Source organism: Trichoplusia ni, chromosome 10 (assembly GCF_003590095.1).
Source record: "Trichoplusia ni isolate ovarian cell line Hi5 chromosome 10, tn1, whole genome shotgun sequence".
NCBI lineage: Eukaryota > Metazoa > Arthropoda > Insecta > Lepidoptera > Noctuidae > Trichoplusia > Trichoplusia ni.
The window spans coordinates 9159372-9184308 of record NC_039487.1 but is presented as its reverse complement, the minus strand read 5'-3'; the positions used below and the strand labels follow the sequence as shown (position 1 = coordinate 9184308).

General features: G+C 36.1%; 4 protein-coding genes across 4 annotated transcripts; all 4 read left to right on the top strand.

Annotated features, from left to right (window-relative positions):
• The first annotated feature begins 3273 nt into the window (after positions 1–3273).
• Positions 3274–9949, top strand: LOC113498211 (cuticle protein-like). Its single transcript, XM_026878148.1, has 3 exons — positions 3274–3285; positions 3405–3969; positions 9221–9949. Exons 1-3 carry the CDS (start codon positions 3274–3276, stop codon positions 9874–9876), a joined length of 1233 nt encoding a protein of 410 aa, XP_026733949.1. The 3' UTR covers positions 9877–9949.
• A 9024-nt stretch (positions 9950–18973) lies between these two features.
• On the top strand, positions 18974–19692 carry LOC113498084 (cuticle protein 64-like). Its single transcript, XM_026877999.1, has one exon. The coding sequence runs from the start codon at positions 19180–19182 to the stop codon at positions 19555–19557; it is 378 nt and encodes a 125-aa protein (XP_026733800.1). The 5' UTR covers positions 18974–19179; the 3' UTR covers positions 19558–19692.
• Positions 19693–20660: 968 nt separating this feature from the next.
• LOC113498210 (pupal cuticle protein Edg-91-like) lies at positions 20661–21581 on the top strand. Its single transcript, XM_026878147.1, has 2 exons — positions 20661–20672; positions 20908–21581. The coding sequence occupies exons 1-2, from the start codon at positions 20661–20663 to the stop codon at positions 21505–21507; spliced, it is 612 nt and encodes a 203-aa protein (XP_026733948.1). The 3' UTR covers positions 21508–21581.
• Positions 21582–22280: 699 nt separating this feature from the next.
• Positions 22281–24055, top strand: LOC113498209 (cuticle protein 16.5-like). The gene is made up of 2 exons (XM_026878146.1): positions 22281–22292; positions 22538–24055. Exons 1-2 carry the CDS (start codon positions 22281–22283, stop codon positions 23324–23326), a joined length of 801 nt encoding a protein of 266 aa, XP_026733947.1. The 3' UTR covers positions 23327–24055.
• The last annotated feature ends 882 nt before the right edge of the window (positions 24056–24937 follow it).

Sequence of the window (24937 nt, the reverse complement as noted above, 5' to 3'; positions counted from 1 at the left end):
GATCCCCGCGTAGGACAATCAATTGTGATGATCCACGAATAAAATTCTTTTGGACATGTGACTTTCAAACAGGGACCGGACAACCCCACTTTAGAGTTAAGCCGTTTGACAGGGTAACCCGTACACGGGGTAACTCATATCGCAGTGTTACCTTTTGTTCGAGTTACATCCTCGAAACCCAGCGAAATGGTTAACACCTTCATTATGGTAACCACGTGAAGGGGTTAACCCCTTCAATAACTTAACCCTTTGAAGTGGTTACCTTCACGAAAGGCTTTTATTCGTGTTACCCTGAATTACCCACTAAACTTGAGCTGCATACTTGCACCCTAGCGGCCCCTCATTGCTTTACTAAGACTACAGCTGATTTTCTTCTATCGCCGACGCGTCGCGCCGCGACTCGCGCCTCTCGGACAAACTACCTACGCGCGAAACGTCATATAGGTAACTAGCTGTTGCCCGCGACTTCGTCCGCGTGGTTAGAAGATATAAGTTAGGAATTTTTGAACGAAAGCCCTCGAAGATTAATATTTTTCCCCGTATTTGCCACATTTTCCATTAAATCTTCGCTCCTATTAGTTGCAGCGTAATTTTATATGCCTAGCCTAAAACCTTCCTCGATTATTGGTCTATTGAACACAAAATGAGATCAAAATTTTTAGATGAAATTATTTATAATAATTTAAAAAAAAATCGAATACAAGTTTTTTTTAATTTTTTGCATTTTCTGAGAAGATTTGACGGGTGAATTTTCGATTGAAAATTAGAGTGTTTTTTTATATTAATTCAAAATAAATAAGGTGAAAAAATAAATATTTTTAATAAAATAAATTACAGCGTATTTGGGACACAAAAAAGTAAGTTTTCACCAAATATCGTTACAAAAATAAATTTTTGTAAAAGATAAAAATAAAAAACCACAATCTTGGTTTTTTAGATTTTTCACATAAATTTTGAGGTTATGTGAAAAAAATGTAAACACAAAAGTTTTAGATCTTTTTCTTTTAGAACTTTGCCATTTGACTTTTTTCGATACGAATTTTAGTTTTGCCGGAAATCGATAAAAACCGTTTTTTACTCTTCAAACGTCACTCCCACCCCCTTCCCGACCTCAGATCACCCGTAAATTATTTTTCCTTTCATTTTTATAATATTCCCCTCCTTTTCTAATGGGTTTCATCCTACTATTTTTTTTTTGGTTTTAAAAATTATCGACCCTGGTCTACAAGTATAGACACGAAAAATATATATCACAACGTTTGAAAAGTGCGACAAGCAAAATTAAACTGTAAGATCATATCCACAATGATTTTTATTCCATGTTTACAAGTCGCTCGGTAAATGCAACAATGGCGCCGCTGGGCGGTAAGATGTCACGTGCGCTCGTGGTTATACTATTTTCAAACTAATGTCTATGATAAAGAGTGCATATTGCATTGTCTTAGGTTGGAGTGGGTTACCCTGTTACAGTGTTACAGGGTAGTAAAGGGTAACCTGTTCGGAACAGGGTTACAGTAATCCGTTCGAAGGTGTAACATATGTCATAGGGTTTTTTCTTGAAGCGCTTAAAAAAACCCCTTCAAAAACCCTTTCAATGAGTATCCGGCCGGTCCCTGCTTTCAAATGTGTGTGAAACCCCCGCGACACAAGAATTAAATTCTTTAATGTAGCAGTCGTAAACTACTTAAGATGAGAATATCTAATTATGTATAATAATTTCATAATTATTGGCAAAGGAGTTTGAAAATGTCCTGAAACGAAACATTTATAAAAAATGACCATCACCAAAAAGTTTTCGTCACGAAACTCATTCGTACTTAATATCACAGCCTCCAAAAACTTCAAACCATAATTTCCAAAGTTAGGAGCATTAGAAAGGACGCAAAAAAGTGAAGGGCGTGTCGCCCATACATAGTAGTTCGACAGGGGTTCCCACTTACCATCCTATGTTTTATTGATGTGCCACAAGGCCTGTCATTAAATTTTCATTGCTTTATCACCCAATATCTGTATGTATGAGATCAATAATTGCCTCTTATTCAAGGCACTTTAAAATAAATAAAACATGTAAAACATCTGTCAAGGTTGAGACTTATTTTGTTATGAATTACAAATATTATTACACAAAATATTTTGCGAAGAATGCGAAATCTGTTTTTTGTCTTTTGGATAGCTATTCAACTATTTTTTTATGCAATAAAAAATCTTTTACCGAATCTAATCCAAACTTTTATTCCTAGATCTATTACCTTGAGTAACACTCGTATAGGCAATCCAATTTAGTAACAAAGAAGCAGTTTCATACGAATCTCAAAAAACAATATCCGAAATAAAACCAATAAACAATTTGTTTCGAGCACCACATATTGGGGTCACACCCACGCACTAGATTCAAAAGTACACAACATATCAGCTCGCTAACCAACGCTAATAATTTAAAACAGTTCATTGACAGACCAGATTGCAATCGCAACGAACATACGTACCATATAAATTCTGAGAACGATTATGCAACAAATCGAGTGTGTATTGATATATCGGCTTTTAGACTCGCAGGCGACAGTAACGGCCCAAGTCCGTCCGCCCAGTGGGACTCGATTATTCTTATTTATCGATAACACGCTAACGAGCATTCATCGATGTTTTTCGAGTGCGATATGAATAAAACATAGTTGTTCACTTCGTCGACTCATCTAATTACAGGATTATATGATTAACGAAAACAATGGACTGATATGATCAATCTCGCTAATTGTATGAAACAAACAGATACAGAATAAACCTGAAATTTAATTTTGCCCGACATTGAAGCTTTAATTAAGTCTTGTCTAATTAATTTCCTTTTCTTTGTTATGTGTACTGTATTAAGCAAACTACAAAACTAAGGAATAAAACATAGTAATTAAGAAGAAAGGTCATGCAGCTCGATTTCACTTTTGCAGAATGATTTAATTTAATATAGGTAACTATTATTCGAACTTTTGCAGAAAAACAATGTTCCAATATTTCAGTAACAAGGTTATGCATCAAGTACAATGGGATTATGGAGCAGCCATGAATAATAACTCATTCCATAATTATAATACCTTATTAAAGTCAAAGGTGAACCTGGGTTTAAGGTCTTAAACTGGTTTAACAGCTGTTATGCAGTGATGCATTATCCTCATTATGTTGTTCATTGAGGGTGAAATTGTTTAAGCGTTCGACGTATAAAAGCTTGGACCTTTTGCCGAAAATGTCACTCGTTGATAAAGTTTTGAGGAAAATATCGAGATGTTGCAAAAGGTAAGTTTTAAAAGTGATATTTTATTGTTTCAACTACTTCGACTGTTTAACCATCTATTGTTTGTTCAAATATATTTTTTCGTGGCTGTCTTATAAAAACTGTGTTTTTTTCCTTGTAGGTGTTATTAATACTGTGTTCCTCTGCACTGGCCAGTGCTGGAGTCTACGGAACTGGTTACTCTCCTTCGACATCAGTTTCCTACACCCCACACATTGTCAAGACTGTGTCTACTGCACCCATTGGATACACAAAAATCGTTCAATCACCGCCTGTTTACCAAACCGTTTTGACTACTAAAGAAAGCAACTTCCAAACTCCTGATGGCGCCCATCATGAGATATACTCCAAAGACTATAATACAGTTTACTCCAGTGTCAAAAATTTTGATACAAAGTCAATCAAAGATGGTGACGTCGTGACTAATACAATTCCTAACTTTTATTCAACAGCTGTGCACTCGCCGGTTGTTTATCATACGGGTACAGCTTATACCGTATCCTCGCCTTTAGTTCAAACAGTTCATGCCCCGACTTTAACAAAATCTGTATCAGTCCCTGTGTCGTTCACAACTCATAACGTGCCTTTGACTAAAACGATTGTGTCTCCTGCTTTAGCATCATACTCAACACCTGTTTATGACAAAACTAAGATTTACACTTCAGGATTGTCATCTTATTCTACTGGTTCGTCAATCCATGATGGGCACCCAGTTAAAACAACTATAACCTACTCTGAGGCTCCTTTAGTTTCCCATATGTCGTTTACCGGCTTAGGAGCCAACTACGCATGGTAAATAAATTGTTTCTCCTTCACATGGTATGCGCGACTGACTGCTTTATTAAGTTTAATTTATGTTGTAATGTTAAGTTAATGTATTTTTAAATTATCTCGTAATAAATGTATGTCTGCATCAAACGTGTGACTTATTTTCTCGTTACTTTAAATAGCTTTTTAAAATTTTGTTTTACTTGGAATTATGAACAATTTTACTTGGAATTATGAATTGGCATTGCTCACGTCAGTTTCTACATTTGGACTCAATAATTATGAAGCAATGTGTTAAGTTTAAATCATGTCTGATAAATTCTCTAGCACATTAAGGCTACCAACATCGAGACAGAATCAACATTCTAACGACCAATTTAGCTTTGAACTAAAATAAGCCCAACTTTTCATTAGTTCCAATTTATTTCTTTTTAAGCAAATATTTTTCATGTCCTAAATATTAATCGACCGTGACAAATGGGACATTAACAGCGATGTCGCTTTTCTTCTCACCAAAGTTTCCTTTTCAAGTTTTGGATTGTGCTAAAACTATAATAATACGAATATAAACATAAATATAGTCAGAAACTTGAACAAAGAAAGTTGATTCTGACGGTAGAACTTGGATACTAAATCAAATGATAATAAGGGCGAATTTTGCTTGCTTACATTTTTTACGACTAGAAATTTTGAAAACATTAGTATAGAATATTTTGACACTTAGTAACGGTATAAAAACAATTGAAGCTTTATTTATCGAATTCAATGGTAGAATTGTTATTGTACACATCGTAAAATTGTTTCAAATATTTCAGGTGAAATAAAAATAGAACTCGTTTAGAACTTAATCCGTTTACGCAGATTCCCGCACCTATGCCGAATGGGAAAAATAAATTGAGTTTCACTGTTTTTTATAAGTATTTCAACGATTTTGGACTATACTATTATTCGTGGAAGTAATAAAAAAAAATATGCTATAACCAATTAACTAGATATAGAAGAAACTATAATGCAATAAAAATAAAGTTTTTCAAATTTCCATAATAACAATATCAATTGTATTCCTCAAAAAAAATCGGTAGAGTCAGCTATTATTTTTATAAATAAAACCTACTTACGTAACTATTGACGGCCATTTTGAAACAATCTCAATTCAAAAACTGTCCTAACACTATCTCTAGTAACCAAATCCATTGTAGATCAGATAAAATATTAAAAGAGCCTGTAGCAAGCTACAAAAAAGTATTTAATTAGACACTCGCTTTTAATAACAACTGGAGCATACAAAACGTAGCCGAAAACAAGTCCTAGAACGTACAGACTTACTTTACAAACGCCTATTTGCGCACAGAATCCTGTTGGCCAACACGTGCGTTACAATCTATGATCAGGTTACCACACTAGGTGGGTCCAATCGCCGACTGGTCACAATACCGGACTTGATAAAGATGTATTGTGGTCGGCATTTACGATACACACTCGACTTTCTGCCCGCACGATTGACCTGTCCAAGTGCGTTGCAAAATACAGCTTTAGGCACGGCGTACATGTGTTTTAAAGTTGATTGTTCTAAGAAAGTGTACAAGATTGAATAAAAATAAAAATGCGTATGTACTATTACACAAATACAGCAAAATTGTTTTTTTTCTGTTTTTCTGCGACAAACTGAGCAAAATTCATACTTCAAAGTTTTATGTTTAATGGTCGATGGGTCGATGGGTTGTACAACCCATTAGGCCCAAAAAACCTTCAACTGTTATTAAAATGAAATCTTTAATTGATTACGTAGATCCTATAAATAAGTGTGTTGGCATTTTTATTTACTCTTTACCTCCTAAAAGACCAGAAGTGTAATCTTAAATGTTAAAACCTTTTTAGGACGAATCAAGTACAACAACTAAGAGACAGACCTTTGTAAAATTTACAAGCGACAGTTATCAGTACAAATCTGCTTTTGTTTTGGTCTTTGCTTATAAAAACTTGATATCCTGGTTTCAAGTGGTTTGAATTCAACCGCTGTTTCATTTTCGTAACTTAATATTAAGGTTATGTTTCAAGTTTGTGTGTATGTTTGTAACCTCTTCATGCTCAAACTCGACCAATATTGATAAAATTTGAAATACAGGTAGTTAAAATCCTCGATTTAACCAATAACGAAGCCTATTTGCCCTAGTTTAGAGCAAAGTTACTAACATAAATTTGTTTCGACGATTTTTCTGTTAAGAGGCGGGAGATATGTATTCTAAATAGCTGTCATATTACGTGCTGCTAAAATATCTCGGTCATATCTTGACCTCCGACAATCATCACGATGTTAGATACATGTTGTCATGGTAACGTGAGTTTGTAGTAACATCACGTTCTTAAGATTTATTTACTAAGTTAGTAAAGAGTTATACACCTGTAGTCTCACTGTGTCGACACTGAGGGTTTCGTAAAAATGGGCTAAAGAGATACACATCATGAATCCTAAAAGTGTGAATGTCTCTGGAAGTAAGCTAATGATTTATTTGCTAAACAATTAAACGTATCAATTAAAATAAGGGAATAATCCTGAATTCCAATGTGGGAAGTGACGTCATCAACTCACTTCTGAACATAATGATGAGTATCATAAGTGCACACTCATACGTTAAGGGATACACGCATTATTATCAGGGGACATATTTGGGGCATTTACTTTTTTATAATTTAAAATTGATACTAGAAAATTAACATCTAATTTTCGTATGTTAGCTACAAGTAGTTTTTTTTTTAATAAGTTCTTTATGAAAACGTAATGATTTATTGCCTCAAAAACACCAGTTTTTTTCCATCCGTAGGCATTAACTATTTGTTCGGGAACATAACGATCAAATTAATTTAAATACATGAATATTAATTAACCGTACATAATAGGCGATAACATATTTGTAATACGTGTCAGTTTTGAACGAAGTACCTACCTTTTTAACTTTGAATCAGTTAATAACTATTTTTTTTTTCAATTCAACAACAGTTTAAGTTAAACGAAATGACTATACGCACAAAAGTTGTCCTTACTTTAAATTTTGACCTGATTTTCAATGAATCACATTCACCTGCCCTTAATCCATTTATTTTTTACTTTTCTATCTGACGCCATCCCGCAAGAAAAATTATCCTAGCAAAGCTTAGGTGATCTAGATACATGTAAGCTAACCCTATAAAGTACCAGTATATCGCCCTTAGACAAAAGCACTAGACTGAACTTGCATAACCTCCACTCAAGTTTCACATGTAATACTGCAAATATTACAGCCTAAGTTTACAAATTATACATTATTCTTGTTATATAACATGTATTACGGAGGACCCTATTAGTAATAGATAAGAATTCTTTGCTTTTCTAAAATAACTTATTTTACTTGGGCTTAGTAGGAATTGACCATTGAAAAAACAAACAGTCAATCTTCAGTATTTTTGCGAGCTTAATTTACCTAAGTGTGATGTTCTTGTAGACGGGACTTCGAAATTGCTATCTTGACATTTCATAATAAACTCTTTCTTTTTGTATTCTTATCAAAAAGTAATACGCCACTTTATTCGGAACTTACTTTATAAGGAAGAACCTTATAATAAATTAATTGTAGAGAACAATTAAGCATCGCCCATGGTTTAAAATGTCTTTGTTACACATATATTTTGAACGCTTAATAATTGTTCGTTTTAAATTTTCTTGTCATCTTTAACGTATAGCTAACTAAATCCTGTATAATCAATTCGCCTTCAGGAAATGAATCAGACAATTTTACGTCACAACCTAGATAATAAGATTTCATAACAAATATCAAAAGATCACCACACCCACCACCATATCTTAAAGTAATATTGTTGTATTTGTGGAAGAGAGACGCCATTTTAAGTCGTATAGCGCTTTCTCACTCGCACAACAGCAGACTTAGTTTAAAAGTTGGTGGAAGTCCGTCTGGTTTATTAAACATGACATAATTAATTTCTAAAGATATAAATTATTTGACTAATGAGCGCCTTAAAGCCTTTGTAACATTATCAGAAAATCTTTTGGATAAAGATAGTGTAGTATGAAGTCTTTGATAGAGACAGATTAATTAGCCGTAACATAATTGAGACGGTTCTTGTTTCAAGTCCAGTATTATTAGTTCTGCGGGATTTGTTTCAAATGATGGGAAATATTAAGCTGGTTATATTAAATATTGGTAATTAGAACTCATTGTTGGTTATTCCTGGAAACGATTCCAATTGCGAAATGGTTATAATTTGCAGAGATATTTTGGAGTTTCAAGACAAGCGATTCATAAATAAGCATAATAATTGAAAATGCTGTTTGAAAAGAACATTGACTAACAAATTATATTTAATTTTGTGGTTTTCAAGAACAAAGAGTCTGTTTAATTACATTTCGATCAACGTATCCTTGAAGACAAAAAAATCACGTATCAACTTCATAACTGTTAAAATTTAAATATTTAATTGAATGTAATTTACGAAACAAAACAAAATTGTAGTATTAATGAAAAACCAGCCCCGGATTCCAACTCCCAATAATCCAAAATTATTAATAGAAAATTACGAGCCATTAAAATAACTGTCTATTTCTAACTAAACATATTTTCCTACACGACTTTCATATTACCTTGTATCATAATGTACCAAAAAGCGCAAATTATGAATATTCCTTTTAATATGTAGGCCAACCAACCATGTTGACGCATAAGTAACGTAATCGATGTACTAGCATATATGTTTTAGGCGGTCATTTTCTACAGGGTCCTATGTTGCGATACTTAGCTACATTTAGTACTTACGGGCCAATAGGGGGGTAACGAGTCTAGTATAAAACTGCTTGTGTGTACACAGTCAGTATCACTCGCCGTAGTAGATTTTATATAACATAATGGCAGCCAAGGTACAACATTTTCTAGTGTTCAGTGAATTTGATTTTGAATTAAATGTTCGATTTAAATTATGAAAAAGAAATTGGTTTAGAAATTCAGTTTCTTTTTCGGGATTTCTTTTTTTTTTTAGTTTTCCAAATTTCGATTTTTTTTAATTATTAATTTGATTTTTCATGAAGTCTAGTGTTTAAAAAATTAGACCTAGTATTATGTAATATTTTTTATCTAATATCGTAAATAACCAAGAGATTTTAAGTATAAGCAAAAGTTTTAGTTTTTTTTTATAATCAAATTGGTATACTTTTTCAGTTACTAGTCCTTCTGTGCGCGTTGGCGACAGCCCGTGCGGGTGGCCTCTACGCCTCCGCTCCCGTGGCCACATACGCCGCCGCTCCCGTCTACAAGAGCTACGCGGCTCCCGCCGTAGCGTACTCCGCTCCCGCCGTAGCGTACTCTGCTCCTGCCGTAGCCTACTCCGCCCCCATCGTCAAGGCGGTCGCTCCCGCGGTCTCCTCCGTCTCATCTTACTCTACCCACACCTCTCACGGAGCACCAGTGGTAGCTAAGGCTATCGCTCCCGTCGCGACCTACGCGGCTGCTCCCGTAGCGTACGCTGCACCTGCGTACGCTGCTCATGCAACTTACGCTGCTCCCGCATACGCCGCACACGCGACTTATGCTGCTCCCGCTGCGTACGCCGCGCCCGCTGCCTACGCCTCATACGCGCACGCTGCCCCCATCAGCTACGCTAAGACCTACGCCCCCGCTGTGACCTACGCTCAAGCTCCCATCGCCACGTACGCTGCGCACGCTCCTTCCTACGCCGCGTACTCCGCCGCCCCGGTCCTGAAGTCCGCTGTGACCTACTCCGCCGCTCCCGTCGTGTCTCACGTGGCTTACAGCGGTCACGCCGCCAACTACGGCTGGTGATCATCTTACCCTCTGTACAAATCTAGTTGTTTATGTTTTGTATATATACTTTTATACATCAAGAATAAAATTTTAAAAATGAAAGGCTATGTTATGTTTATATCCCTCAGTTTATTTAAAGAAGTAGTTTTGTAAGATTGGAACGCAGTATTTTTGTACAATAAAACCCTTTGTTTGTATCTTAGTTTTTCAATGAATGGACGAAAAGATTGATTTACGGGATCATCCTTATCTAAGCTCATTTTATTTATTTCCTTGTTCCTCAATAAAAAGGGATTTATTGGGCATAAACACTTCAACCAATACATTGATTTACATTCAAAGACTTTATCTGAAAAGGCTTTCAAGTAGAATGAGCAAAGAATTCACTCTTTAGTACATACCAAGAGGAGTGTTAACAAGTTCGACAGAATCCATTTATGGGAAGTTACAACAGGTACAGAAAAATCTAATGTGACTAAAGAATATTAAGTGGCAGCACTAATTACTCATTAAAGGAAGTGATATAATTTCTAACACCAAATTTATCTTTACTGATAAAATCTACAACCTAATCTTAAAGAAACCTGCATTTATAAAATAAAAACTAAACGACGAACAATTATAACTCCACACATTTCAACAATTTACACGATGTGTTAATAACAGTAGGTATTATTAAAGTCATTGTCTTTAACAAGGCCAAGAAGTGATGTTGAAAGTATGGGAAATAAGTTGATACAACGTCACGCGAGATCCGAGCGTAGTGACCAATGACGTCACTTCATAATTGCGGACGCAAGGACCAAAGTTTTGAACCGTTTCGCAATTCATTCCTCTCTTGACATAGATTACATTTTAATGGTACCTCTAAGAAATTTAGTCTCGGCACTAAATTACTTAGTGATTACATTAAATGTTCATTTCCTATGTCGATCTTGCGTGAAGCTGGGTCTTAGTAATTAAGCAATGTTAGTGATAAAAGACACTTGATTCTAGTTGGCATTGGGCTACTTGTGGACTTCTTATTTTAAGACGATATCTGGCTTATCATGTTTTACATTAGACATGATTTTGGAATAGCTCGAGCATGTTAATCAACCGTCAAATTGATAATATTTAGTTCCTAATATTAGGGTATATTAAAAGTTGCTCTTAAAAAACCTCGTAGCAGGAGTCATTTAAAAAAGATTTGATGTTTTAATTTTAAACCCGCGGTAAACAGTGTAGTATGAATAATGCAATGGATGATGAAGTGTCATTGTGTGACATTTATGAACAATTATTTTGTTTCAAGAGTCTTGTACATGATTACTCTGTTGAGATGCCTTCACGAGTGAAAGCCGCGATACTCTTTTGTCGTAAAATAAATTACATTTTCACATATTAATAAATCACAAATATTGGCCGCTTCCGCAATGAATACAGAATTATTCTACGGCGATAAAATACTTCTTAAAAAATCTTTGGTTCTTTGCCAAGACATATTTTCCCGTTATTACATACGTACGTAAAAGGATTTATTTATTTACTTTTGCTATAGGTAAATGTTTTGGGGAAATTATTGTAAAAATGTAGCGATAATAATATATTTCTGAATATTATAAGTTCAGGGAATTTGTCATAATTACTTTTTCTACGACAAGCGTCTGGAGTCGATAATATTTATGATTAAATAAAAAAAATACTATGAACGCGATAAACGGTAACTTGATTAGTAAAGTGTCTGGTGCATAGCCAGGAATCACATATTCGAGTAATAGGGATGATGACATTTTTTTCTGCAGTGTCCGTCTTGTAGTTTTTTGTATAATAATGGATACGTATTTTTTAATTTGTCCCGCAAACATAAATTGACCAAATTACAGTGAATGAAACTTACGCGTGACGTCACGATTGAGTATAAATTTTACTCTATCATTACGTCACAAGCCCCCTCTCCTAAACTTTAAAGCAGTTATTTTTTGTCAATTCTAGTTTTTCTGAAAAAGGAAAAAATACTTGTCTCATACTTTTCAATTATCTAACTGAGGGACTAATGAGATTTTTTCTTTTTATACCCAGTCATCATCCCTATTCACTTGTTTCACTGTATTATTTGTTTTTAATTCCAAACTGACTGTTACTTTAATGATTTTCTGATTATCATTTGGGGTTTTGTATATTTATTTGGGAGAACAACAATGTTCCATATATGCAGTATAAGATAGCTATGTATAGAGCACTATTTATTTGTAAAATTTTCCATCCGTGATGTAAAATGTATAGACTATAAGTTTACTAATCTACACTTAAGTAATAAATGTTTTTTTTGGGACTGTTCTAATTCTACTTAACCAAAAATGAGCTATGACTATAACAAGAATCAACAATGTAATAGAATCGAAAGCAATAGAAAATAGAAGTAATAGACACATGTCATAATATGTAAGAATTTCAACTGTTTATCACGGTTTTGAGATACAGAGTCAGGCAGACAGCAGGAGGCAAAGGTGGAATGATAATAAGGTACATAATAAGCGCCCGAGTCAATTTTCAATATTGTTTTTTTTTTTAATTTAACTTGAATGAAAATAAAATAATTCATATTTTTGTTTTTTTTTGTCAGTATCCACTGTTGCACTAGTAGTAAAAGTATCGGGTGTCATTAGCCTCAACAGATGCATCAATATTAAAAATTGACCCACCCATCACCATAGCTCGCAATACATATAGGCAGCAAGCCTGTAGCACTTTTTTTCTGGTTACATTGTGCCTACGAAATAATAAATAGGCTTTTATTGTAACAACACATGTTGCACGTCAGCGCACAAACTTGTTATCCTTATTGACTTATATTGAAGATTGCTCCGTTTGTCTGTATGTCCATCGCCGTCTTATATTTTACTGCAAAACGATTCATCTGTCCGATCGCTTGGCAAAACCTTTCTTCTGTTTTAAAGTAGATAAAATGGGGACTTTAGTACTTTCGTGTAGAGAATAATGTCCTAAATCATTCCATCACCTCTATTTGGTTTCATCCCGAAGCTAACCTTTTTTTAAAATTTGTGATATTCAGTGAAAACCTTTAAAATTGTCTTGCACACGGAGAAATCTCAGAATAACAGATGTGCAAGTCTTTAAGACATGCAAAAAGCTTTTATCATGTTAGTACAATAATTTATAAAAATAAATATTAAAAAATAACATTATAAAAAAGAAACATTCAATTCATAACACTAATCAAATGCACAGCACTGCAATTAAAACCTAGATACGTCTAATTATCACTCACAACCATTAATCACCACAAATACTATACCACGAGCATCGCCGCGGGGCAGCATGTATCTGTCAAACTCATTACGAAATACTTCGTACATGTATATTGAGGTGTACTGAGTTTTTGTCGTGACCCGTTATCAAGCAAACAAGCTTCGGGTCAACGAACTTATAGTACTAGTGACCTCAGGTATATAAATGTTAGATACGCTAGAATAATATTTAGAATAACATGCTCTTGTGGGAAGTTTTTAGGTTTTCGTTCCTAAAGGGTTGAACGGAACTATGTTTGTTTATCTCGGCTGATGGATAAACAGTCTGTCCATCTGTGTATGCGTCCGTCCGTCACCATTCTGTATCTGATAAAGCTTAATAGTTAGACAGGAGAAATTCTCACAGGTGATGTATTTCTTTTGCCGCTGTAGCAACAAATACTTGGATTATGTTTAAAGTGGGTTGACCCACAACTTCATTTGCCACCCACTCAATTTCTTTTGGCTTAGCCAGATCACTCAGAACTCAGTGGACAGAATATTCAGTATTCCCAGACAGACTCTCACTTGGCCGGTTTTTTGTGTTTGTAGTTGAGTGTAGATAGTTATTGGTTTACGATCTGTATTTTTAGAACTTACACAAAGTTGTCAGAAGTTATTTATGTTGTCCCTGTCTTTCTCCACTACGTTTTGGGAGAGTCCGCAATGGTGGATAAGAGCATGATAAAAAGTACAATCAATTCAATTTTACTGACTCAAACTAAATTTGAAAAATCAAATGTCATATTTGTCAATTACGACACGAAACATTTGGTGTGGGAAAAGTGCAAATAGCACCAAATCAATTCAGTACCTACCTTAGTGGTATTTAAAAACTAGCTTTATACAAGAGCATAAAAAAGTTTGCTCACATGTCATTAATAAATTGTAAATAACATATTTTTGGAACATCATTAGTTTAAATTTAGAGTGATATCTGAATATCAATGTTTTCTATAAAACTAAATATCAGCAAGTTTTGGGCCGCGTTCACAGTAAGCGTTTCTCGGCGGATTATATCTTCATAGTATATCACTCGTTTTGGGATCCAAATAATAAAAGCGGAACCCTCTTTCTAAGGGTCCGTATTCTGTCCTGTATTCCTGAAGAATTGCCTTAATGTCCAATACTGACAAGACAAAGACACGTCATTTGTTTAAATATCACTTTCATACATTTGAAGTTATCTACTCACATACAACACACTCACACAACATTTATAGAGCCTGGCCTGTTGGAGCAACATTGCTTAAGAGCTATAGTTGAATCGCTCAAATGTATTGAACTGACTTATCAAAGACATGTCACTTATCAAAAAGGAATAGCATTCCAATAAACACCTTTGCAGTTTGTAGTCGTTTTTAATGAAGCAGCCTCTAGGACATCTTGACCTATCTAAGTCACGTCAGTTGTTGAATTATAATATCAGCCCCATACATTTGAATTCTATTCGTTGAATATTTTAATACGACGTAATAAAGAATGAGAAATATGTCGGTTTACCGCAAAATACTGAATTTACTGACTAATTTAACCATTGACATTAGGCACATTTATAGGAACTTATTTTGTTATCTTTATTTTAGCATGTAATATTATTATCTGTGTTCTCTCTTCACAGTTTAAACGCGCCCTAATATGGAAATGGCCCGACCGGCCTCGACATGCTAATTACCATGTTATTGACCTATCAGCTATGGATGAAACTGCATCTCAGCCTTTTTCGTGGTCTAGTTTACATCTTTTATTTATTTATGGTGCATACTAATGTAGACTCATATATTATTGACATAATTAATTTGATTAATATACGGATTAAGGACGTTAGACATTAGGTGATAATTTAAATATAGATCAAAACTAATGTTTATTAATTAGATGACTAAATGTCTTTACTAATTTAGTTAGTAAGTAATATGTTTTTGAGATTTTGGAGCTGAAAATAGAATTAGATTTTTCTCTTTATTCTAAGAAATGACTTACTCAGGACTATTGGTATATTATCACCATGATTACGGTCTGAAAACGAGAATCCAAGAAAAAGTAGTCTTAAAAAATGAATCACTTACATAAATAATAAAAAATGTTTGCTTCTTGTTATAGGATAATATAATTGGCTAGTCTACTAACCTAAAATTAATTTTATAAATTAATTTATGATCTAAATAACAAAGCATTTTATTTGCAATGATACAAAAACAAAAACCACAAAGTAAATACATTGTTTCAGTATGAAACGAATCAAAGTTAACAATATTACAACACGATAAAAAAAATGCATCCACATCCACTTCCCGTATAATTAAACATTAAAGTATTCCAAGAATTAGTTCACCTTCAGCATACTTTTATTATTATAATAATATAAAAAATAAAATAATTTAAAAAGAGACCTTATGTTCAACATTAGTAGTACGATTATGCGTTATTTACAAAAATCGCCTAGAAACTTGACAATGGCGAGGCCGGCGATGTTTCCTGAGATTTGGTAACTATATAAGCTGACAGTTTTCGTTTCGCTAACATTCCTCGAGTTATATTCTAAGGAACTACATCAAAATGATCGCTAAGGTGAGTCTTGGACTTTACTAACAAGGATTCTTCCAAATTAAAAATGTGACATTGTATTTGGCAAACAAGTGTGTGACATCGAGAACAGTGCAGTGATTATTGTTTTTGTAACATCAGTGATCTTGTTTACGTTAAAGATCGCTTATTTAGCTTTTTCCTTTAACAATACAACTATGAAAAACATCCCCCTGGTACACTATGAAAAACATTTAAGTGGCAATTTCAAAACATGTTGATCTATTAAAGTAACCCGAATTAAGGCCCAGCTCGCAGTCCTACACAGGGACCTTTTTCATCTTATCTGTCACTCTCTTTGCCTGAGCATACATCAAGAGTCTTACCGCTGACTTAATAATGACAACATACATGTTTTTAATGACATACTGTCATATTATCACAACATCGTGTCATATTTGAGCATTATGTCATGTCATGGCCACGATATTTGTCTCGTGAGAGTTTCATTAAATATAGTGTTCATTTAAATTAGACTATTCGAGTTTTGCTCACATCTTACATTGGGCGCTAAAGCAGCCATATCTTGCACTTAGGTCGGTTAAAAAAGCCTATTTTTTCGGATGGGTAATCATCAAATGACTCCTGCACTTCGGGTTGAGCGGAAGGGAGTGTCAAACTGCTATTGACTAAAACCCACCCAAACCCCTTTGCCCTTCGTGTACCGGGGCCACAGTAAACCTTTCGGACAATCCCGCTGGTAAATAAAAAAAGCTCTGATCATGGATTTGTAGAAAATCTATGTTAGACTATTTAAGATCCTCTTCTATCATCGACCATTTTTCCATCTAAGTATCTTATACTTAAACGTTATGCATTAAAACCTATTTATACAATTGCACCTCAATTCCTTCACAGCATAGGTTTCATCATATTATATACTTGTACTCAAGTAGCGTTCGTCTGGATTACGGCAACGGTGCCGGTTGCACAGCTTTGGGCTTGAGCCAGAATTTAATTTTTCTCATAAGTGTGACAATACCTTACGTTAACTGATATTCAGAACCATCCGGTCTTTAGCTTCAAATGCTACCTATAAAACTTTTAAAATGAGACCGTTCTAGTTTTTGAATCTCCATTTCAAGAGGTCATTATGCAATTCTGTCTTAATGCTGTTTGTAGTAGCACAAATGACGGAAATAGTTACGTAATGAAGCTTGGTAGAATTGACATTATTCATTCCATTTATTCTTTGTCATCCCACAGCTGGGATTAAGCCTCTTATTTAACGTGCTTTACCAGATTAATAAATAACAAGTGGTATGAAAGTTATCAGGTCGGTTTCCCATTAGCATTAATACTGAACAAGCATTTTATCACCGAGTTTTCTCGAACGATGGCTATTAATAAAATCCTTTTTATGAGCCAGTGCAAAATGCACCACACCACGATCGAAATTTACGAAATTTTGTCAAACAAGCTTTAAGCTTCACAGCTTTGAGGTGAGTTCAAAAGGTTTTAAACCAAAAACTTCGTGTTGGATTGAACTGCCTACTTATTTGTCTCAAGCATTTCTCTATGTAGCAGGTACATGTACGTTTCAGAATCTTCATTAACTAAACTTAATTTTGTTCTTAGCTTCGGATCAAACTGTAGTGCCTACTTAGCACTTAAGTAAGTAGGATTAATCTCGCCCCTAATTGCATGGAGATTACGATTATTAGTTGTAAGTATCGCAACTAGGTTTAATGTTTTACTCCATCTAACTTTTTGTTAATCTAAACCTAAGTAGTATATTTACTGGCAATACATGGATTCACACACAGCCAAAACATTTCACTGTGTGCGAATACTTACTGAGGTACTTACCATTGTCTATCCGTATTTCCGTCTGTCCTTGAGTCTGTTAACAGGCTTAATCTCAGAAACTCTTATATACAGTTTAATTTTCACAGATTTATATCTGTTATTGGTACAGCCATTTTGGAAAAAATGTTTACTTAAAGCCTGCCTCAGTGATTCACACTTGACCAGTTTAATTCCTAAAAATCAAAAACACTGCAACAAGCGTTTTGAGCTAAGTTTAATTTGCCCTATGAATAGTATTTAAAAATCTTTCCGATTTCAACATCTCTATGGTCAATAATGAGAGTGGTTTAAAAGCTACATTCAAAATAAGCCTCTAGAAGTTTAAGCCCACTCATATACTTGCCTAATCCAGCTCTCATTAAGAAACTTTGGCCTTTAAGCGAATCAATCAGTACTGGTTTCAAATCTCTACCATCGGATACTTTCATAACATCTGTCACTTGCAAGCAATCAACTTAATCGTTAATCATAGGATCTACTTTAAGTAACGCATGCGTATTATAAGTTAAATCTCTTTATAAAGTTCTGCAACCGTATTTTAAATTATCATCATCATTATTGACAATTTTTATCAACCCACTGCTGCTGCTTCTTACCTTTTTATAACACTTTTTACAAGCATTAAACGTGACGTTAAATATGTAATATTTTTAAAATGTCTCCCACCCAAACGTTCCAGCTACATGCAAAAAGTCTCATAGACTTGATATATTCATTAATAGAACACACGCTTGTCCTACGCGTAGATCGAATCCGCGACACGTCGCATAATCTTGACGTGGCAACCATCAAGTTCGCTTCAACACATTAAAAAATTTGAGTGTTTACATAAGCGCTAATAATCGGAGAACGAGAGATGTAACGAAAAATGTTTAAACATGCTAACTTAATTAATTCCTAAAAGTGTCAATCTTCGTTTGGAAATTTTCGCAAGGTCAAAATTAACGCGATTTTTATTTATTGGATTTCAGATCATGTAACCCTGTCACACAGATAGTACGATGATAATTTAGTAATTAAAGAAAATAAATATTTATACCTACCAAATATAAATAATATTGATGTATTTCACTTATATCTAATCTGACATTATTTCATAGACCTCCGAGATTATAGTAGTCGAGTTTAATTAGATGTCGATCGGTAGTCGATATTTGACTTAAACCACAATTTTGTTTCCGTATTTCTATATATATAAACGTATTTGGTAACCATCCCTAAGTAAACAAAAGAGAAACGTTTATTTCGAACCATAAACTTGTAGATGGAATGAGATGACGTAGGTGGAAGACAAATGTGGATTGTCTTATGACAGTTGCTTGCACTTATGTCGTAATTGCCAAGGTAGTCAGTTGGCCTCGAAAGTACCCTAACGGCTACCAGTGCATGCAGTGAGGCAAATATTATGAGCCTACCTAATGAAGTCGAATAGATTGCATGACATGACGATACATACTCGTAAACACATTCATGTTTTGTTAATACCACTTTAGTGTGAACTTTAAGTCGGACATTACTAACTATAAGTCTTACTGGATTGACGACCAAAGCTGTCGTTAACACATATTTTACCTTATGTAACTGATTTTATTGTCCTTTTTCTAATGCAATCTCTCTGTTACAGTTTGTTGCTGTCATGTGCTTGTTCGGCGCAGTTCGCGCCAGTGGCTGGCATGGAGCCGGTCTCGGCTACTCCTCTGGCCTCGGCTATGCGTCTGGTCTCGGATACTCTGGCTACGTGGCCCCCGCCTACGCCTCACCTATTGTCGCTAAGACCGTAGTCGCAGCCCCCATTGTCACTAAAGCTGTGATTCCTGCCGTCGCCTACGCACCTGCTTTGTCATCCGTCTCCCGCTACCAAGTCCACTCATCTCCTATTGTGAAGTCCTACGTAGCCCCTGTGTCCTACGCGGCTTACTCTTCCCCCTACCCCGTAGCCTACGGCCATGGCTACAGCGGTTTTGGCAGCTACGGCTATGGCGGTTACGGCCATGGTGCTAAATACCTCTGGTAAAAAGATAAAGGTGAACACCAAATAATAATTTTGATATAAAATTGTAAATATTGTATTTCTTTCGATGTAAAGTATGGATGTTCTAATTTATCAAAAGGCTCCTATGTATATAATAAACGTGTACCTGTTAAAGTATTTCCATGGTCTGATTTTTAACCCTATCCCATTACAGCTGAAAAAATAATTTAAAAAGAAATAATAATGCTTGATGGAAATTTATAGGCAAGGCAGAACTCTTTTCATATAAGAGAGCACAGCTAATTTATCAAATATAAACAATAAAATATACGTACATATCGAAAATACCTCAACGGAATATTACGGAAGAGAACCGCTCCTTTGTTTCACACACTTTTAATACAATCTCGTCAGGGATAACTTCAACATTTCGAAGGCATCCTCTCACATCGTTGACAAAACTGAAGTCACGGTCACTCAATGCAACTGTCATTTAGAACAAGCACAAACGCTAAGGGAACCAAAAAGCTTGTGAATGCGAATAAGATAAAATAAGATACGTATTTATTTAAGTTGCGGAAAAAATGAGGTATCGAGAAGAGGTAAGCGGGTTTTACACAGTAAATTATTGATATTCAAGACTCATTGTCTTTGTCCAAGTATTGTCAAACTCCGAGCTTATTATCAGCTGTCAAAAAAGATGCTTCGTATTTTTGGAAGTGATACGCCATTTTTATTTGCGAAATCAATTACTCACACAAGTTACATGAATGGCAACAAATCGTTAATGGTCTGAGAAATGCACAATTTTCTTACTACACATTTTTGTAGTTATCTCTAACAATCTCGTATAACAATACTCAAGATAAAACCGAAAATAACAGATTATCATCTAATAAACTATTCTTATTAAAATGTTCTCTATTTACCGGTAACAAGGTTCTAAATTACCTACAGTTTTTTCTACACATTAGTTAATGTTGCATTTGAGTATATGCCTAATTAAAAACCGTTACGCTCCGTTTTTCTTAAAATCTAATGGGACCTTGAAAAATAGTACTTATTTCCTACGTTTTTAATATAAAAGCATGAAACAATAGCTCCTTAAACATTCAACTCATCACACTTGAAGAAATACCAGCAACATGTTTACCAAGGTAATTAAAACTGTTTAAATGTTAATTTAATACATTGTTTGATGTGAAAAAAAATGTTTAATTGTCAGTTTTTATGGCAATAATACTCAAACAGCTGATAGTTTACATAAAACCTAGTCGAATCCTCTAAGCACTTACAGTAGAACTTGATGCAAAGTTGTGTCTAGATTAACCAAGATTTTTATTGAACTATGTATTCGCAGTTGTAAAATTCCAATTGTTTACACTATTATAGATCTTCGCCATCGCTGTCTGCCTATTCGGCCTAGCCCGAGCTGGAGCACTCTATGGAGGATCCAATGGATACTCCGGCTATGGTGCATACGGAGGCAACACCGGCTATGCCAGCGGCTATGGCGGATACGGAGGCTATGGCGGATACGGCAGTAACAGCGGATACGGCGGCTATGGCGGATACAGCGGCAACAGCCTTGGGTACGGCCTCAGCGGTCACGGTTACAGTGGCTACAGTCCAGCAACCTCATACACTTCAGTAACTAAAGTTGTCCCCGCAACCGGTTCTGGTTACGTTGGGTCCCATGGGGGATATTCTGGTGCTCAGGGTGGTTATGGAGGTCTTGGCTACGGCTCTCACGGTTACAGCGATCTTGGCTACTCTGGCAATGGCTACAGCAACGCTGGCTATGGCGCCCATGGCTACAACAACCTCGGCTACGGCTCTGGTCTCGGCCACGCTACCTCCAGCGTGTCTGTATACTCTCCCCGCTACGCTAGCAACGGCTACGGCGGTTACGGCAGTGGCGGATACAGCAATGGCGGATACGGCTATAGCGGATACGGCCAAAACATATACGGAAACAAGCAAGCCTGGTGATTAATCTACCGTGTTGATTCCTATTAATAACGATGATGTTGTGATAACTCGAAAATAAATGTTTGAAAATGTAACATGTATTTTCATTATCAAACTATTATAGGCTTCATTATCATCATCATGACCATATTATCATTTGCAACACTAAATAAACAAACAGTGATATTAATAAAACAATTATAATATATAATGGATCATTATGAGCAATGCCTATGCATATGGAAATTATAAGTACCTTAAATGAGATAATTAACAATATAATGACTGAAAATTATTTCAATATATGTTCTATTTTTATGAATTAAAATATGTATGTATAAAGTACATGTATTATTAATTTATCACAAAAACACTACTACGATTTATTATATATAAGCCGGCAGGAAGAAAAACCTACAATGCAGTCACTGTAGTCAGTGGCTGAACCAGAATACAACAAGTACTACAGTTTACAAAGCTACTAAAACCAATTTCGTAGAATCCACAAACATACAAAATTACCCCATAATTAAAGATGTTAAAGACAAATTGACACTTCCGAAAACAACTTCCTTATAAATAAGTTCAGTACATACGATGGTATTTAGTGCCGACGCCTGCGGCGTATTACACAATACACTTCGCCGGGCGACTCACCTTGACATTGAAACCGAAAGTGCCCGCGGCTGATCCACAACAGGATTCAATACCAATACCAGTTTACAGACGCGATATAAAAGCGAAAGCATGTGCTCCAAAAAATATTACACACACCAACCTCATCCAATACAAACATGTACACCAAGGTAGTGCAGTGATTTCAATATTCATTATCTATTTATTAATCGAAGATTTAAAATTTTGTTGTGCTATTGAGCTGTTGAACTATTTGATAAAATATGTTTAGAAAAAAGAATATCTAATCCAGACTTATTGTGATTTGTTTTTAATTTGTACCAGAGTGCACAGTATCGAAAGAAGAAAGTGTAAAATCACCTATGATTCTAATCATAAGTTAAGTAACAATCCTAATTCATATTTTTTCTATTAGGTCGTAGTATTCCTGTGCGCAGCGAGCCTGGCGTCCGCCGGCCACCTGCTGCAAGCCGCCGCGCCCGTGGCGTACAGCGCGCCCGTAGCGTACAGCTCAGCGCCCGCCGTCTCCTCCGTGTCATTCTCCTCGCACACCGCGCACGCTCCCGTCGCCACCTACTCCGCGGCGCCTGCTGTCGCCACCTACCACGCGGCCCCCGCTGTCGCTGCCTACTCCGCCCCAGTGTACGCCAAGTCCATCGCTCCCGCCGTGTCATACTCCTCCGTGTCCACCCACTCTGCTCCCGTCGCGTACGCTAAATCATACGCTGCGCCCGCCGTCACCACCTACCACGCAGCTCCTGCTGTAGCTGCTTACTCTGCCCCAGTGTACGCCAAGTCCATTGCCCCCGCAGTGTCTTACTCCTCCGTATCCACTCACTCCGCTCCCGTAGCTTACGCCAAGACCTACGCTGCCCCCGCAGTCGCCACCTACGCCGCCGCCCCTGTGGTCACCAAGACCATCGCCGCTCCCGCTGTTGCCACCTACTCCGCCCCCGTGTACGCTAAGTCCATCGCCCCCGCCGTGTCGTACTCCTCAATCTCCCACTCCGCCCCCGTGACTTACGCCGCCGCTGCTCCCGTTGTTAAGACCATCGCCGCTCCCGCATACGCGTCGTACGCCGCTGCTCCGGCTTACGCCTCATACGCCGCTGCCCCCATCGTCAAGTCTGCCGTGACTTACTCGGCCGCCCCTGCCGTCTCTCACGTCTCTTACTCTAGCCACGGCGCCAACTACGGCTGGTGAAAATTTGTTAAATAATATTTATTACTAGAAAATATTTGATTGTTATGTGAAATAACCACGAAATAAAAATTCAAAAATATTTACAGTATTTTACTTTACACTCTTTTTACTAACCTCAGTCTACTGAACCCTACAAAGTCTTAACCCTTTGATACACCACGGGAAATTAAACCTCGGACTGACAAAAACTGGGAATATCACTAATGCATATTTTTTGCTAAAAAAATGGGTTCGAGAATTCCAATCCTTCATGACTTCAAGACGAAAAGTATTTTAGACTGAGAACGAATTTCTAATCTACATCATAAATATGAATTTGCCGCACAGATATTTTACGATCGTATTCATGATTAAAAAAACTATTAAGGTATCAAAACAACTATTATAGGATATAGGGTCATTGGTCAAAACCTGTTCTGAGAATCCTAAAATCGAATTGGCCAAGTACATCGGAAGTTGTAATGAAATATATATCCTTGCTTGCTAAACCGAAAGGTCTACGCATACTAGCTCACCGTTAAACCTTATTTAATACAACTACAGTTCTTTAAAAAAAGCTATGGCAAAGTTGTCAAAACCAGCACTGGCTGGCTTTTTCTACTTCACCAGACAATTTGGCGAGACACAAAGTGCGTTTAGTCTGAGCAAACAAATGAGACCAATCACCGGATTCGCGACACATATCCGTACAAATAGGTGAAAGATTAAAATGGTTGAATAACAAATAATTTTGTGTCATAGAGGCAATAGTAATTCGACTGTTATTCCTACATCTTTGACAGTCGTTACAGGTAGTCAGAAGCTTGAAAAAGTCTGACAGCCAGTCTAACCAAGGGGTATCGTGTTGCCCAGGTAACTGGGTTGAGGAGGTCAGATAGGCAGTCGCTCCTTGTAAAACACTGGTACTTAGCTGAAACCGGTTGGACTGGTAGCCGACCCCAACATAGTTGGGAAAAGGCTAGGCCAATGATGATAGAGGCAATAGTAATTCATAGTGTAAACCAATTTTTTTTACTGTCCAGCTATCATGGTTCATGGTTCATCGTCGCGGGTGACGGACAGATGGATATTCAGAGGGAACGACCCACGGACCGCGGAGCTACAATAACATGGGTTCCGTTTTTACCTCTTGAGTAGGAAGTCTTAAAACAAAGAATTTTAGAAACGTTCGATTATATTAATGCATGGCCAACAATGTTATTATATGCTTGCAAAAAGCAAGAGAAAGTGGGTTCTATTTTTCTCCCGTGGTCATGTATTCTTATCAACAATGAAATTCCCACACATCCGCTGTTTTTTTTTTGGAAATTATGATATTTGTACAGAACCCTCGGAGTTCGACTCGACAATCCGCCCCACAATTTTTCAGTATTATCGTTTAAATTAAAGTATTGAAGTCTTTTCCTCTAGTATGAATTGACCTTAAGACATAATAAAAATGCTATGAAGTCATGTGTTTATGTTAATAAGGACAAGTTGTGTTAAAGCTCAGCTTATATTGGCTTCTACGGCCTTCGATTTGATGTAATGATTAAGTGATTAGAGGTTTAGTATGAGCACGATGCAGCCTAACTTGAACAGAAATGACAAACATGCAATACTAATGGTAAT

What these genes read in the sequence shown, in the direction of transcription:
- LOC113498084 (XM_026877999.1), top strand. Translation starts at nt 19,180, where the DNA reads ATGTGCTTGTTCGGCGCAGTTCGCGCCAGTGGCTGGCATGGAGCCGGT.
- LOC113498211 (XM_026878148.1), top strand. An exon ending in ATTGTCATCTTATTCTACTG is followed by an intron (nt 3,970 to 9,220) that starts GTTCGTCAATCC and finishes CAAAAGTTTTAG; the next exon opens with TTTTTTTTTATAATCAAATT.